Genomic DNA, 14,756 nt, shown 5'->3' on the forward strand with positions numbered 1-14,756 from the left:
TGGGATGAATTGAGAGCAAATCGACGTTCCCTCGGGGATAATTGGATAAATGCCTTATTTACGATGGAGGATGTCAAGAGTCGAGCGTGCCGAGGAGGAGGGCGATCAGCTCCGAGGAAATGACTCAGTCCTCCATGAATGCTGCCTTGCCATCCGATCCGAGAAACTCTAGCATTACCTGCCCCTGGCCAAGACATGCTTTTTCGTCCTACGTCATCTCAGCAGTTTCGACTAATACGGTATGCCGAATGCAAGACTGGCCCCGTCAGGTCACAGTCATTTGTTGGACTTGGGAATACGAGGCCAAGTGGGATTGCGACATGCAAGAGAATTGTCAGGCAGTACCGCATTCACTCCACCGAGGCCGATGATTCAATATTTCCACATGAGGCTTCGGGCCTCATCATGCTACAGGCTACGGACCATGTACCGGATGCGTGTCGAGGCTCTGTTTTCCAGGGGTGGCTGGAGGCAGGCTATCTGAGCTCCCACTCGCGGCTTCCAGACATCCTTGTAACCTGCAGGGAGCCCATGCTTGATGACCTTGAAGCTGCCCCCAAGGTGGATCCTTGTTGTTGCCGTCAACCTGCATGCGGGAATCGAGTTGACCCCACGCACGATACATATGCATGTTTAGCGGCCCGACCTCGGATACGGAAGTACTAATCGTGCCCGCCCCACTTTATGTGGTTCGGCTAGCAAAAGCCCTCACCACCAAAGGTGGTGCTCGACAGCAAGGCGGGCCGGACACCAAGGCGGGCCAATTTTCAACCTAATAACGCTATTAACCTCTTCGCCTATAATGTACACCCTTCTCGTCCCAAATTTCTAGTAGATCTAGTACAGAATCCAGACGCCATTTACGTGCCTTTTTAGCTGCTTCAAAAAACGTCCTCTTGGCGTGGTTGTGGCGCCTTTTGTCGGCATGCTCTTTATGCTTGCTGTTCGCCTGATGAACTCGAGAAAGGTCTTTGCAAAGGCGTGATTGGAAGGAGAAACGGCGAATGGTTGACGCGACAGGTATGCATTTGTTGGCGGTGACGGGAGGGGAGCCATATGAAGAGGTGCATTATCTGTTGACTGTTTTTCTAGACCGGGAAATAAAAATAGGACATGTATAGAAAACCAGATATTACAGCCCTTTTTAAAAAAAAAATCAAAAAAATCAAAGGTCGTCACTCATTCATTGGAAGCTTCAACGAAAAAAAAAACCCCGGATGTAATTACGCAGCTCATTAAAGATCCACCTGATCAATCGCCGGCCACCATTGAGACCAGGCCCCCTGCTCGTCGAGGTTATTGCTGACTTCCGCGAAAAGCTGGTTCAACAAGGTATTAGTGTCGAGCTCGTGCTCGTGCTCGTGCTCGTGCTCGTGCCCTTGAACCGGCCAAGTCGCCTGCGCCGAGGGCCGCTCCGCGCCCCGAATCTCCCGAGTATGCGCGTCGGATCTATCCACGACACGGAACTCGTGGACAGACTGGTGTAGAGTATCAAAGTCTGCTCGTGTGCGCCCCTGGTATCGTGTCCGGTCCTCGGTTGCTCGCTCGTAGAGCACGGATGCATGGTGTATCGTTTTGATCTTGCGCGTGCCGCCCTCTCAATGTTAGCGCAACGGTGGCCACGGTCGTGTCATGCTTGCGGGCGGCTTACCCATCCGTCGGCGATTTTCCAGACAAGTCGAAACTTTTCCAGGTAGTCGAGACACATTTTGAGACAGTCGCTTGCTCGCGGGCTGCGGCCCAGGTTCATTCGGGGGTATTTCGCCACGTAGAGGTTGAGGTAGCCGGCTGAGAATGCGCAGAACCCGGCAAAGGGCGTCATGAGATGCACGCCACACTCGGAGGCCTCGTGTAGAATGGCGGCGATGTGCTCTGCCGCGCCGAAGAGGAGTCGGGAGCTGTCGTCCCACCAGCCCTCGGGGGCGGGCGCCCCCAGCATGGGCTGGTCGACTGGACCCCGTGGCTCCGACTCCGGGGTCGGCAGGAAGGGGAAGTACTCGCGGTGAAGCATGAGGGTGCTGACAAGGCGTAAGCAGGGGCGGCGGCGGCAAGTTGGGAGCCCCGTCGACCGCTACCGCTGTGGGAAGGGGATTCTTACCTCACGTAGTACAGGAGATTGAGGTAGACGAACGTCTCGCCGAAGCCGAGCGTCATGTGGACGGCCACCGAGTTGCCAAAGTCATGATGATTATCCCTGCGGCGAAGGATGACTGGATACACAGCATGTCGTCGGAACACAAACGCCGAACATCAATCTTCGCGGGAGCTCCATGCCGTTTCTGTCGTTGTCATGTGCCAAGTCGCTCAAGGGCTTCCTTTTTGCGGTCTGATAATGCCTGACCAGATGTAACAGCGGCTCGACTTGACTTGCTTTACTAGTTGTCTTCTGCGATGGGCGTGAAAGATGTCAGCGAATCACCCAGCCAGCGAGGTGTTCCATGCCATCTGGAACAAGACAACAAGGCAAGACATCGATGAACAAGCGCCTTGGGGAAACAAAAGTACTCGTCGCTTCGCACTGCATAGTCGCCGGGCAAGTGCCCCGTGATCACAGCGCGGCTTATGCCGCTTGGCCATCGTCCGGTCTGCACGCACTTCGTGCATGGCAATCAATGATGACTTGCTGGCATGGCTGCATAACGTCGTATTAGACCAGGCAAGTGGTTTAAGCTACAGCAACTGATAGCACTACGAAACACGCCGAGTTGGCAGACGATGAGGAGCGATTGACCGAGAGGGACATATCCTTGTTGTTGACCATGTTATGGGCGGCAGGCTGAGACACCTTGCCGAGATTTCTATCCCGTTGCAGCTTCCGTCGGCCGCCCTCCCGATCACAGGTGCTTCTATTCCCGCTACTCCTCAGCTAAGCCGTGAGTCCAGACGTATCTTTTCACAGGCAGGGGTGCCTACCATGCTCATGGCAGTGTAAAACCTTGCGAGTCCAGCCGAGGAGAAGGCGCGGAGAGCTCTCAAAGGGGAATACCTCATTGAATAAAAGCTGAGCCATTTGGTCCCTTTGCTGCCCTGTGCACTACTCTCTATTCGCCGATCCAGTGACTGATCGTACCAAGCAGTCGTCGACACAATGGCCAGCAGGTTTCAAGTGTTAGTCTTTGGTGACTTATCCATTCCCTATCATGGCGAACTGCGACGTCTCCTCGGGAAAACGCACGACTGTGCTCTGGCGTCCCTGTTTTCAGACACGCATCATGTGCTCAGATCCGAAATATCTCGCCTGTCGCCTAGTCAGAGGGACGGCTTTTCCCATTCTTCCAACCTTTCCGAGCTCCTGATTGCTCGGGAGTCGTCACAGATTCCCAACTGCGCGTTGGATTGTGCCCTCGTGTGTCTTTGTCACATTGCCTCCTTTGTATCGTGAGTGATTCCAGGGTCGGGTCGATGGATTCGTTGGGCCTCCAGAATCAACTGACTCTTGCTAGATATACGAATGAGCCCGGCAAGACTTATCCCCGCCAGTCACACTCCAGCCTGTACGGCAGTTGTATTGGCCTCTTGGCAGCTGTGGCTGTAAGCTGCGCCGAAAATGTGCTCGACCTCGTCGAAGTCGCGCCGCACATTGTAGCCTTGGCTTTCAGGCTAGGCCATATGGTGCAAACCAGGACGGCGTCTGTCGTTTCCAGAGCCGAAGGGCAATTGTCGTGCTCGTCAGTGGTCGCCGGCTTTGATGAAGACACCATTGCTCCGTGTCTTGAGGCGTACTGCACATCAAGAGGACTGGCCTCAGTCAGCCGCGTGTATATCAGCGCTATTGGCAGTGGCTCCATCACAATCTCGGGGCCACCTTCACACCTGAAAGACTTCTTGTTACATCACCCGACTTTCAAGGCGGGAAAGATTGGAGTGGCCGGACTCTTCCATTCCTCACGCCTCTACACAACGGCCGACGTGGACGCGCTCGTCTCAGGGTTGGACGCGTCTCTAAGAAGCAGGGCCGTCCGCCTGGATGTCGTCGCCAACTCTTTCGAGGCAGTCAAACATTCGCAGGAAGCGACTTGCAAAGAGCTGCTGCAACGCGTCGTCTGTGACATCCTGCTTCATCGACTGAGGTGGGACCTTGCCATTGAGACGGCGCCGAGAACAGTGGGAAGTTCGGCATTTTCCGAGGTAGAAATTATCCCCTTTGCTTCGAGCGGCGTTGAGAGTCTCGCTGCCGCTCTTCGGTCCTCTGAGGCGATTAGGTCTGTGGACGTGTTAAGCACCGTCCCGTTGCCGCCACAGAGTGAGAGTGAATCGACATCTGGGAGCAAGTCTGACAGATCGAGAATCGCCATTATTGGCTTCTCGGGGAGATTTCCCGAGGCTGATAATAACGAGGCATTTTGGGAGCTCCTCGCTGCCGGGCTAGACGTGCACAAAGAGATCCCGAAAGACCGCTTCGATCCCTGGCTATACTACGACTCAACGGGTGAAAAGAAGAACACCAGCGGCGTCACCATGGGGTGCTTTGTCCGCCATCCTGACCTCTTTGACGCTCGGTTCTTCGGCATGTCCCCCAGGGAGGCCGATCAAGCTGATCCTGCACAACGGCTGGCATTGATGACGGCATATGAAGCCATGGAGATGGCTGGATTCGTGCCAGACTCGACGCCGTCCACACAGCGTAGCCGCGTGGGCGTCTTTTACGGAACTGCGAGCGACGACTACCGCGAAACAAACGCGGCCCAGAACATCGACACATACTTCGTCCCCGGCGGCAGCAGGGCGTTTCTGCCAGCACGAATAAACTACCACTTCCGCTTCAGCGGGCCGTCTTTCGACGTGGACACGGCTTGCTCTTCAGGTCTTGCTGCTATTCACATTGCCTGCAACTCCCTGCTAGCCGCGGACTGTGATGTTGCCATTGCCGGCGGCACAAACATATTGACCAACCCGGACAACTGGGCCGGTCTCGACCGTGCCCACTTCCTATCCCGTACCGGAAACTGCAAGACTTTTGATGACGGGGCAGACGGGTATTGTAGAGCCGAGAGCGTGGCAACGGTGCTGCTCAAGCGGCTTGACGACGCTCTGCTGGATGGCGACCCCGTCTACGGCACCATCCTTGGAGCCTACACAAACCACTCGGCCGAGGCCGTTTCCATAACCCGCCCACATTCCGGTGCACAAAGATCCATCTTTGGTCGAATTCTGACATCGTCTCATGTCGATAGCTCCAGTGTTAGCTACGTCGAGATGCACGGGACGGGGACACAGCACGGCGACGCCTGTGAAATGGACTCTGTTCTGAACGTCTTTGCTCCCGAGGGCTGTCGTCGAGACAAAGCTCTGTATCTGGGGTCAGCAAAAGCGAACATAGGCCACGGTGAATCTGCTTCCGGAGTTTCCTCGCTCATCAAGGTTTTGCTCATGATGCAAAAGAGCACCATTCCTCGGCACGTGGGCATCAAGACCAAGATCAATAGGAACTTTCCCACAGACCTTGCCCAGAGAAATGTCCACATCCCATTCGAGACTACTCCGTGGTTGAGACCTGACCCCAAGGAGAGCCCGTGCGGGAGGATAGCCTTTGTCAACAATTTCGGCGCTGCCGGCGGGAATTCCTCTGTTCTCGTGCAAGACGGGCCCGTGAGGTCGGGCGTCGAGGACGATGATCCTCGACAGTTCCACATCGTTGCCGTGTCTGCCAAGTCTCAGACATCCTTTAGGAATAACATGCTCGCGCTCTCCAAGTATCTCGATGCCCATCCGCTTGTTTCGCTTGGCTCCCTCTCCTACACGACTACGGCTCGGCGCGTTCACTACGGCTACCGCACCGCCGTGGCGGGCTCCAGTGTCCGTGACATACGGGAGGCTCTTGAGAAGGCGGCAATGACGGAGAAGCACCTGTCCACGGCGGGGAGTGCAACACCCTTGGGCTTCTGCTTTACCGGTCAGGGCTCCCAGTACCTCTCCATGGCAAAGAAGCTTCTCGCGCTACCGCGGTTCTTGTTCTTGACCAAGGCACTGGAAGACATTGTTCTACTCCAGGGTTTTCAGCCAATCCTTGACGTACTAGAGGGTACGACACACCTTCCAATGGAACAGCTTCCTCCCGTAAAAGTACAGCTGGCCATAACCTGTTTGCAAATAGCCCTGGGTAAGCTTCTGACCGGGCTTGGAATCCGACCGCAGGTGGTCATCGGGCACAGTCTCGGCGAGTATGCCGCCATGAACATTGCCGGGGTGCTATCTGACGCGGACACCATACATCTCGTCGGCACGAGAGCAACTCTTCTAACCGAGCATTGTTCCATGGGAACCCATGCAATGCTGGCTGTCAAAGCATCTGTAGACAAGGTGGTTCCGTTCTTGTCTCGCCGACCCGGCCTAGAGATTGCTTGCGTCAACGGGTCGGAGGAGACCGTGGTTGCCGGCCCCAGGGACGCCATCAATTCGCTCGTCGATGTCCTCGACACGCAATCGGCAAGGACGACGCTGCTCAAGGTTCAGTTTGCCTTTCACTCTGCTCAAGTGGAATCGATGCTAGCGAGCTTCAGACAAAGCTGCGCCTCTGTGGTTTTCAAGGACCCAGCTGTTCCGTTGTTGTCACCTCTCTTGGGGAAAACAATCAGTGACGTTGCCGATTTCGGGTTTCCCGCCGACTACCTGACCCGCCACTGCCGCGAAACGGTCAACTTTCACAACAGTTTGCTTTCTGCAGCAGACTCGGGGGTCATCTCCGACAAGACGGTCTGGGTAGAAGTCGGGCCACACCCAGTCTGCGGCAACATGCTCAAGTCCGCTCTGGGGTCGTTGGCCAAGTCGCTCCCCACGCTGCGGCGTGATGAGGATGACTGGAAAGTGTTTACGTCGACATTGACGAGTCTGTACTGCTCAGGGCTTTCCATCAACTGGGATGAGTATCACGGCGGCTTGACGAAGAACAAGCAGGTTCTGTGCCTCCCCTCGTATCAATGGGAGTTGAAGAGCCATTGGATCCCATATGTCCACGACTGGTGCTTGACAAAGGGCGATGCGCCGCCTGAACCCCAGTTGCTGGCGCATACTCGGCCTGATTTTCGGCATGGGCCGTTCACGACATCGGTGCAGGACATTATATCGGAGAAATACACTGGTGACGAGGCCTGCATCACGGCACGGTCTGACGTTCAGCATCCCGACTTCCGGGAAGTGCTACTGGCGCACAGGGTGAATGGCCGGCCAGTATGCTCGTCGGCCGTGTACGCGGACATGGCCTTGACCCTATTCACCCGACTCCTCGAGCATTCTGCCGTGCGCTTCGACAAGTCCGACATTGGCATCGACGTCTCAAACATGGTTGCCGACAAGGCCCTCATACTCAATGACGACCCGTCACAGCTCGTGGAGATGAAGGCTTCAGCACAGTGGTCGACGAGACGGGCCACGTTTACCATTTGTAGCATCCCCGGAACCGGAGCAGAGGTTTCACACCACGCAAAGTGCACCGGGTCCTTTGTGGAAAAGAGTCAGTGGAGAAGGGAGTATCAACGACGTGATTTCCTCGTCAAGGCCAGGGTCGACCATCTTCGACGGTCGATTCATGACAACTCGGGGTCGGTCCATCTGATCAAGACGGGCATGTTTTACAAGCTGTTCAGCGCTCTCGTCGACTACCACCCGTCGTTCAAAGGATGTCGCGAACTCGTCATGCATTCGGCGGAACTGGAGTCGTCGGCCAAGGTCAAGTTCGCCACGCCGCCCGGAACCGCTGACAAGTGGATGACGCCTCCGTACTGGCTCGACAGTTTGGGTCAAATCACGGGTTTCACGATGAACGCCAACGACGAAGTGGACTCCAAGAACCAGGTGTTTATCAACCACGGATGGGAAAGCATGAAGCTCATAGAGCCGCTTTCCGAAGACGTGACGTACACGACGTATCTCAAGATGCGGCAAAGGGACAAGAGCACATACGTTGGGGATGTGTACATTTTCAATGAGGGAGTTGGCGATATCGTTGCCGTGTACGAGGGAGTGGCTTTCTCGGCAGTACAGAGAAGTGTGCTCGACAAGGTGCTGCCGAAGCCCAAGACAAATGCCGACACGTCCAGAACCGTCCTTCTTTCAAAGCCTGTCCATGAGAGCCAGGGTCCAGAGTCTGGTCTGGAACAGCCGACGGAGCTGCCCGTGCTGCTGCCGTCGCATAAAGACGATGTGTCTGCCGACAGGATCAGAGCCATAATCGCAGAGGAGGTTGGGGCCGCCGTCTCTGATGTGCAGGATGAAGCAAAACTCGACGAGCTGGGAGTCGACTCTCTGCTCGTGCTGACCATCTCGGACCGAATGCTGGAAGAAGTCCATGTAAAGGTCGACTCGGCGGCTTTCATCGCCTGCACAACGGTGGGGGAGTTTATTCAGCTTGTATCCGGCTCTTCAACGCCCTCCTCAGACTCAACTCCGCCCGTGACTCCTCCGCCAACGACGCGGGAGCTGGATCGTGGCGACGCCCGTCTGTCCCGAGGGGTGGAAGCGGCGCTGTTCTCTCTGTCCATTGACTCGGACGAGTATTCCCACATCGAAGACCCGAACGACGAAGATAAGCAAACCTTGCCCCGTACGTCTGCATTATTTTCCCAACCCATGACTCAACATTCCGATGGGCAAAAAGTGACTGATATTTCTTGTAGTAGGCATCGTCGCTCCGGCTCCGACACTACCCCGGCAACCAACTCAGGTACCGCCGGCCACTTCAGGGCTCCTGCAGGGAAGCCCGTTGACCTGTTCGAGGAGGGTGTGGCTGTTCCCAGACGGATCCGGCTCGGCTACGTCGTACCTACCGATCCCAGACGTCGACGCGGCAAAGGTGGCCGTCTACGGTCTCAGCAGCCCCTACGTCAGACATGGCGACAGCAAGCCGTGCCAGTTTGAAGAGCTGACGACTGCGTATCTCACGGAGATGCGCAGGCGCCAACCGGCAGGGCCGTACATTGTAGGCGGCTGGTCCGCGGGCGGCATCAGCGCATACGACGCCGCCCAGCGCCTCGTTGCCGACGGAGAATCCGTAGACGGACTCATCTTGCTGGACAGCCCGAGGCCCATTGGGCTCAGGGAGCTGCCTCCAAGGCTGTACGGCGAGCTCGACAAGCTCAACGTCTTCGGGTCAGACGGCCAGAGGCCCCCGTCCTGGCTGCTTGCGCACTTCGTATTGTTTGCCGGCATCCTGAGCACCTACAAGCCTCGGGTCTGGGAGTCGACAAAGTCCCTGCCGACATGGGCCCTCTGGGCGAGGAACGGCGTGGATGAGGACGGCCTGATTGAAATTTGGCCAGACGATCCCGACAATATGCTCTGGCTGTTGCACAGACGAGCGAGGCTCGACGCGAATGGCTGGGACGAACTCGTCGGCCCGGCCAGCATTACCGTCGATGTTGTTGAGGGGTCGCACCACTTCAACATGCTGAAGCAGCCCGGTGCCAACAAGGTTGCCGACTTTATCAGAAGAGCGGTCACTTGCATGAGCGGCGGCGTACTATAGGGCATGACGGATCGTACGCTTGCCACGATAGAGTTGCGTACTTGGTAGCTTTGGGGGCCCGTCTTGCAGGGTCGAATTCACGGACTGCCTACCCATGTATATACGCCTCGCGGCAGCAGTTGTTTGAGACGAGCTGCGCACCGTCGCGGCTCGAAATGTATCCCCTTTTGGGTGGAAGTGCCAGGGACTGGCAAGAGTCGCCGGTGCAGGCCGCCTGTGTTGACGTCGCTTTTGTAACGAAAGTCCAAACGTGGCTACGGCGCCAGATGCGTAAAAGTACGCCAATCAGGGACTGATGGTGCCGTCGGAGTAGTGAAATGAAGCTGCCCAAGCTCTGGCGGCTTGGCTGCCAGTCTCCTGCAACTTGGTGCAGCATCGATGCCCGTGATGTCGTCGGATGCATCGCTCGTGGAGAGTCCAGACTGTCGGAACTTGCAGAGTCACGGAGACAAACGAATGCCTGTAGTTGGGGGTCGAGAAGTCCACCAAAGCCTGTAATTGTAAACGCAGCAAGTCTTTGTTCGAGAATTCCTTGGTCCTTCTCGTCGCTGGCTTTTCCGCTCCTCAAGTTCGGCAAGGCTTCGTGCTTGGCTCCCCGCATGTTCAGCTACTTGGTTACGAAACGCGTCTCGGTCCCGGGTGAGAGTCGGAACAGTGTTGAAGTTTCCGTCTGGGTCACCCGGTAGATCCTCTGGTTCATGGCCAACTCTGAGCCGGCCATCTGCATTGTATTGCGGTCGTTTGATAAAGCCAAAAGTCTGTAGCACTGCGCCAGGGCAAGGTGATGTGTCGACCGTGGACCACTCACCTCGGGATGGAGGCGGTCGGCAGACGTCGGACAGGACCAAACACTCGGTGGCCTTGCCTTTCGGACGGGCATTACGGAGTACGTAGTTACATGATAGTTATATCCCTGCCAAGCATACAAAGGTCCTCTGCAGAGCGGCGGTCGTGATGCCTCAACCAGCACTCCGACCCGCAACAGTCCCTCCGTGGTCGCGAAACCCTGCAAGGCCGCTTCTTGTCATGCGAGCCGCTCAACGACTTGTGTCCACGAAGCGAGACCCGATGACGAGCGAGACCACATCTCACATCTCGTCCGCGTCAGACTTGCACAGGCAAAGCCAGCCAGACAGTGAGAATCAGACCAGCCTCCATCTCCCCTCCTCATCTGGACGACGGCCGTGACGCCCACGATAATCAGACCAGCCTCCCGTCTCCCCTCCTCATCTGGACGACAGCCGTGACGCCCAGCACGGCAAAGACGACACACACGGGCGTCATCAGGGCGGCGGCGTACTCGCGCCGCACCTCTGCCGTCTCGCCGCTCCAATCGCGCGCCCACTTCGGCGTCCTGATGACCTCGCCCTGGACGAGCCACGCCACGACGGGCACGGCCACGACGACGGCAGAAAACACCAGCTGCCAAATGCCGAGCAGCGTCTCGGCGAGCCGCGACGACGGCCGGGCCATGGCCGGCGGCTCGCGCTCCGTGCGCGGCGTGCTTGCTTGCTTCTTTCGGGGCTCGGCGCCAAGAGCGAGGCGCCGGTCGACTGCTGCCTTGTGGATTTCGGTCGGGCGGGGGTTTGGAAGTTGAGCGTGGAAGAGACGACCTCGGCGGCCTCGACGGCCTCGACTCGACGACTTCTCGTGCCTTTTCCCTCTTGTTCAGCACTTGCGTGCCGGGCGTCGCGGTCGTGGGATGCGACTGTAAGCTGACCGGAGTGTCCGTTGCCTGGTCGCTCTCTCTGGCTTTCGGACATGGCCCGTTTCGGGAACAACCGGCACATCGCACGCGCGTTGTCGTCTCCCCCGTGCTTTGTGCGGGCAGAAGAAGGGCTGTGCGAAGGAGGAAAAAACGGCACGGCCCGGGCCCCAGCCTTGTTCATGTATGAATGCCACTGTACATGCAGAAACATCCAATTGTTCCAAGACGCACCAGCTGCTGGCAGCACAGCTCAACGGGACAAGCTTACACATGTGCAGATCATCACGTCACTCGTCACCGAAATAACTAACCAGGGACCTGAAGGGGACAAAATAGCGAGCCGTCTGTGCCGCGGGCACGTCTTTTCTTCAACGGCTTTGAATTGGCTGATGAGACGCCGCCTGCCTGCTGCGGGCTGCTCAAAAGACGACGTTTCGTTTTACATGTAGGTTTTCACCTGTCTTGTCTAGGGGATACTTTTCTTCACGCTCAGATGCAGCGAGGACCTCGTGCGGCTCCTCTCGGCTGGCGTGGTGGACTCCTCCTCCTCCGCCGCCTCCAAGGCGCGCGCCAAACTCTGACGCGCATTTCCTTTTCTCTTGTTTTGTCTTGTTTCGTTTTCCTGCAGCTGGCCGCCTAGGTTTCTAGGATGGGGCCCTTGTAGTCCTTCTTGGCCCAGACTAGATAATACACAATGCTGAATATGACCAGAGACCCCGTTATCAGCACACTAAAGTTCATGGTCTCTGGCGTGACTGTGGAGGATGGCGGCCAGAAGCTGAAGAACAAGACTGTGGTCAGGTAGATGCAGCTGACGGCGTTGTTGGCGATTCCCCACGCGCCGTGGAGACGCCACGAACCCCAGACCAGCTTCCGGCCCGAGGTCTCGGCCAAAGCCGGCAGTGTAGACGCGTCGGGCATGCGGAAGCCTTTGGTGCAACGACGATAGAGCAGCAGGGAGGCGGCCACCAGGTACGACCCGTACAGAGAGGAGATGGACAGAGAGACGAGGGCGTTGTAGGCGACCTTTGAACCAATGTTGATGAGCCCGAGGAGGCAGGAAATGGTGCTGGTGGTGGCGATGGCCCAAACCGGGACACACGTGGTGGAGTCCACCTGGACAGATGAAATGAGTTAGTTTTCAGAGGACATCAGGCCGGCTCCAAGGGTTCCTCCCAAGGGCCGCGTACCTTTGACAGGGTTCGCCAAAAGGGCAGGCCACGGTCTCGGGCAAAGGCCCAGAACATTCGCGACGTGGTGGCAATGACACCAATGACCGAGGCCAGCGTCATGAAGACGATGATGGAGGCCAGGGCAGTGGTCGCAGCCCGCGAGGCAAGAGTCTGGTAGAAGATTTCTATAAAGGGATACCCCGTGGAAGATGCCAGGGCCGCCTCGATATCAGTATTGCAAAAAGCCATGGCAATGATGATGGCGAGACCGAGGGAGCCGTTGATCAAGGTGCTGATCATGATGGAGCGCGGAACTACAACCGACGGGTTCCGGACTTCCTCGCACATCTGTGTCGGTCGTGTTAGCTCGGCGACGAGTGGTGAAAAAAAAAACCCCCCCGAGGCCGGCAGGGCCACGGTCACACAGTTGCAGAAGAAGAAGACTTACATGGAAAGTGCAGTCAACGCCTAGAAAGTCACAGAGAGAGCGTCTTGGTTAGCAGAGCGTACTGGGGCAAACAACATGGCTGGGGGGGAGGAGAAAAGCAATATAAAGATGCGAGACGAAGAAAAAAAAAACGCACCTGCGAATGAGAACACGACGCCTACAACTCCGACAAAGCTTGACAAGACCTGGGTCGACCAGTTGCCGCCATTGTGAAAGGTGGTAAAGACAGTGCTGGCATCGCCGTGCGTGCCAAATATACCGAGGGGGATTATGATGGCAAAGAAGCCCAGAATGTGCACGATGAGCAGCATGCCCTCGAGCTTGGGCAGGTGGGCGCTCAGGACGGTGTTGCAGAGGACGGCGAGGAAGACGACGATCCAGAGCAAGAGGGTGCCCTGGTACGGCTGGGGCTCGTAGGAGGGAATGGTGAAGATTACCAGACCCTGAATCATGGTTCCGGTGAGGAATCCGACAGAAGCACAGGCGCCTTGCCAGCCGCCAATGGTCAACCAGGCGGTGATGTAGCTGAGGAACTTGGAGCACGACCGCGGCGCCAGCATGGCCACCCAGTGATACTGGCCACCAGAGGTGGGAGCGATGGAGAGCAGCTCCGACAGGGTGGCAAAGACGCTCAGGTTGCACAGCCAGACGATGAGGAAGCTCCAGATGAGGCCCGCGGAACCGCCGTTGAGAAGGCCGGGCGCAAAGCTCATCAACGTTCCCTCCCAGGTGATGAGGACGGCACAGCTGAAGCCGACGGTGGACAGGAAGCCAAAGTTACGCTAGTAAAGGAGAAGAGAGGAGGAATCAGCCAGACGCTCCGAGAGCCAGGTTTTGGACAAGTCGAGATGGACTGTCATGTCATGGTGTGGCGCGTACCCTGAGGACCGACTTCTTGCCTAGTCGTGCCAGTTGATCACGGTCCTGGTAGTCATTCTGGGAAGCGTGACTGAGGACAGCGGAAGCAGTCTTGCTTCCCGACATGTCGTCGAGGTCGTAGGCGTCTGGATGCGCGGCCATTGTGGCATGGGGTGAGTGAGTGCGTGGTTGGCAAAGAGAGAGAGTAGACGGACGGAGGGGGGCGGAGAGAAGGAGCACTCGTTTATAGATGGCGGGCGATGAGGGCGGTGACGATGATGGCGGTGCCGGCGGTGGTGTTTGCGGTTGTTGACTGACTGACTGACTGACGACGACGACGACGACGACGGCGTGGTCAAGGAGCCAGCCCGAGCCTCTTCTTCTTATCCAGAGTCAACGGCAATCCGGACCAGGAGAGCGCCGCGCCGGCCAATCGAGAAGGGCCGGCCAACGTTGGACAGTTCTGGGGATCTGGCTGGGATGGGCCAGGTGCACGACGAGGATGGATCGAGTATGGTCGAATCCAGGGTTCATGGCGCGAGCCGCATTGGCGCGCATGATGCATGAGACCACCAGCAAGGACCAGGAAGCGAGCCGGGACTTCCTTATTTTGGTAGCGGCGACGGGACGGTTTGCGGTTGGCAGTTGTCGTCGACGGGGGCCTGTCGCATGCGTGGGCTTCCACGTTTCAACCTTGGATTCGAAGTTGTTTCGCAGAATCAGGGCGCAGGGGTTGGATCTTGGTGGGCTTGGCGTCGACGCGGCGGAAGGCGCAAGGCGGGGGAGAGTTGCACCACCTGCCCGCTCCACTCGTGCGGCGGGCGGCGGGGCCGGGTCGTGGCAAATGTGCGAATGGCCAACTTGGAAAAATAAAATGAGGGAGAAGACTGATGCCCCCGAGTCATCAGTCATCCCCACCGTCAGATCTACGCACCCCCCCCCCTTCCCCTCCGTCCGCGACCATGCACCATGCACCATGCACCCAAGATCGACACGCTGGCCTCGACGCTAATCAAGGCCGCTGCGGAGTGCAGCGGCGCCTACGTCAATTCGTTCGCCCCGTGGCCGTGGCCGTGGCCGTGGCGCGGCCTTACGAACCTCCCGAGTCGA

At 57.4% G+C, this 14,756-nt stretch overlaps 3 protein-coding genes across 3 annotated transcripts; 1 reads left to right on the top strand and 2 right to left on the bottom strand.

The window, feature by feature from the left end:
* Positions 1 to 1,235: 1,235 nt before the first annotated feature.
* Positions 1,236 to 2,154, bottom strand: MAM_07387 (uncharacterized protein; the record flags this gene model as incomplete). Its single annotated transcript, XM_040826185.1, has 3 exons — positions 1,236 to 1,595; positions 1,652 to 2,018; positions 2,099 to 2,154. The coding sequence occupies 3 exons, from the start codon at positions 2,152 to 2,154 to the stop codon at positions 1,236 to 1,238; spliced, it is 783 nt and encodes a 260-aa protein (XP_040675857.1).
* A 934-nt stretch (positions 2,155 to 3,088) lies between these two features.
* MAM_07388 (polyketide synthetase PksP) lies at positions 3,089 to 9,460 on the top strand (the record flags this gene model as incomplete). The annotated part of the gene is made up of 3 exons (XM_040826186.1): positions 3,089 to 3,378; positions 3,444 to 8,539; positions 8,613 to 9,460. The coding sequence occupies 3 exons, from the start codon at positions 3,089 to 3,091 to the stop codon at positions 9,458 to 9,460; spliced, it is 6,234 nt and encodes a 2,077-aa protein (XP_040675858.1).
* Positions 9,461 to 11,804: 2,344 nt separating this feature from the next.
* On the bottom strand, positions 11,805 to 13,808 carry MAM_07389 (choline transport protein; the record flags this gene model as incomplete). Its single annotated transcript, XM_040826187.1, has 5 exons — positions 11,805 to 12,284; positions 12,359 to 12,688; positions 12,789 to 12,808; positions 12,925 to 13,570; positions 13,668 to 13,808. The coding sequence occupies 5 exons, from the start codon at positions 13,806 to 13,808 to the stop codon at positions 11,805 to 11,807; spliced, it is 1,617 nt and encodes a 538-aa protein (XP_040675859.1).
* Positions 13,809 to 14,756: the final 948 nt, after the last annotated feature.

Source organism: Metarhizium album (genome assembly GCF_000804445.1).
Source record: "Metarhizium album ARSEF 1941 chromosome Unknown scaffold_30, whole genome shotgun sequence".
NCBI lineage: Eukaryota > Fungi > Ascomycota > Sordariomycetes > Hypocreales > Clavicipitaceae > Metarhizium > Metarhizium album.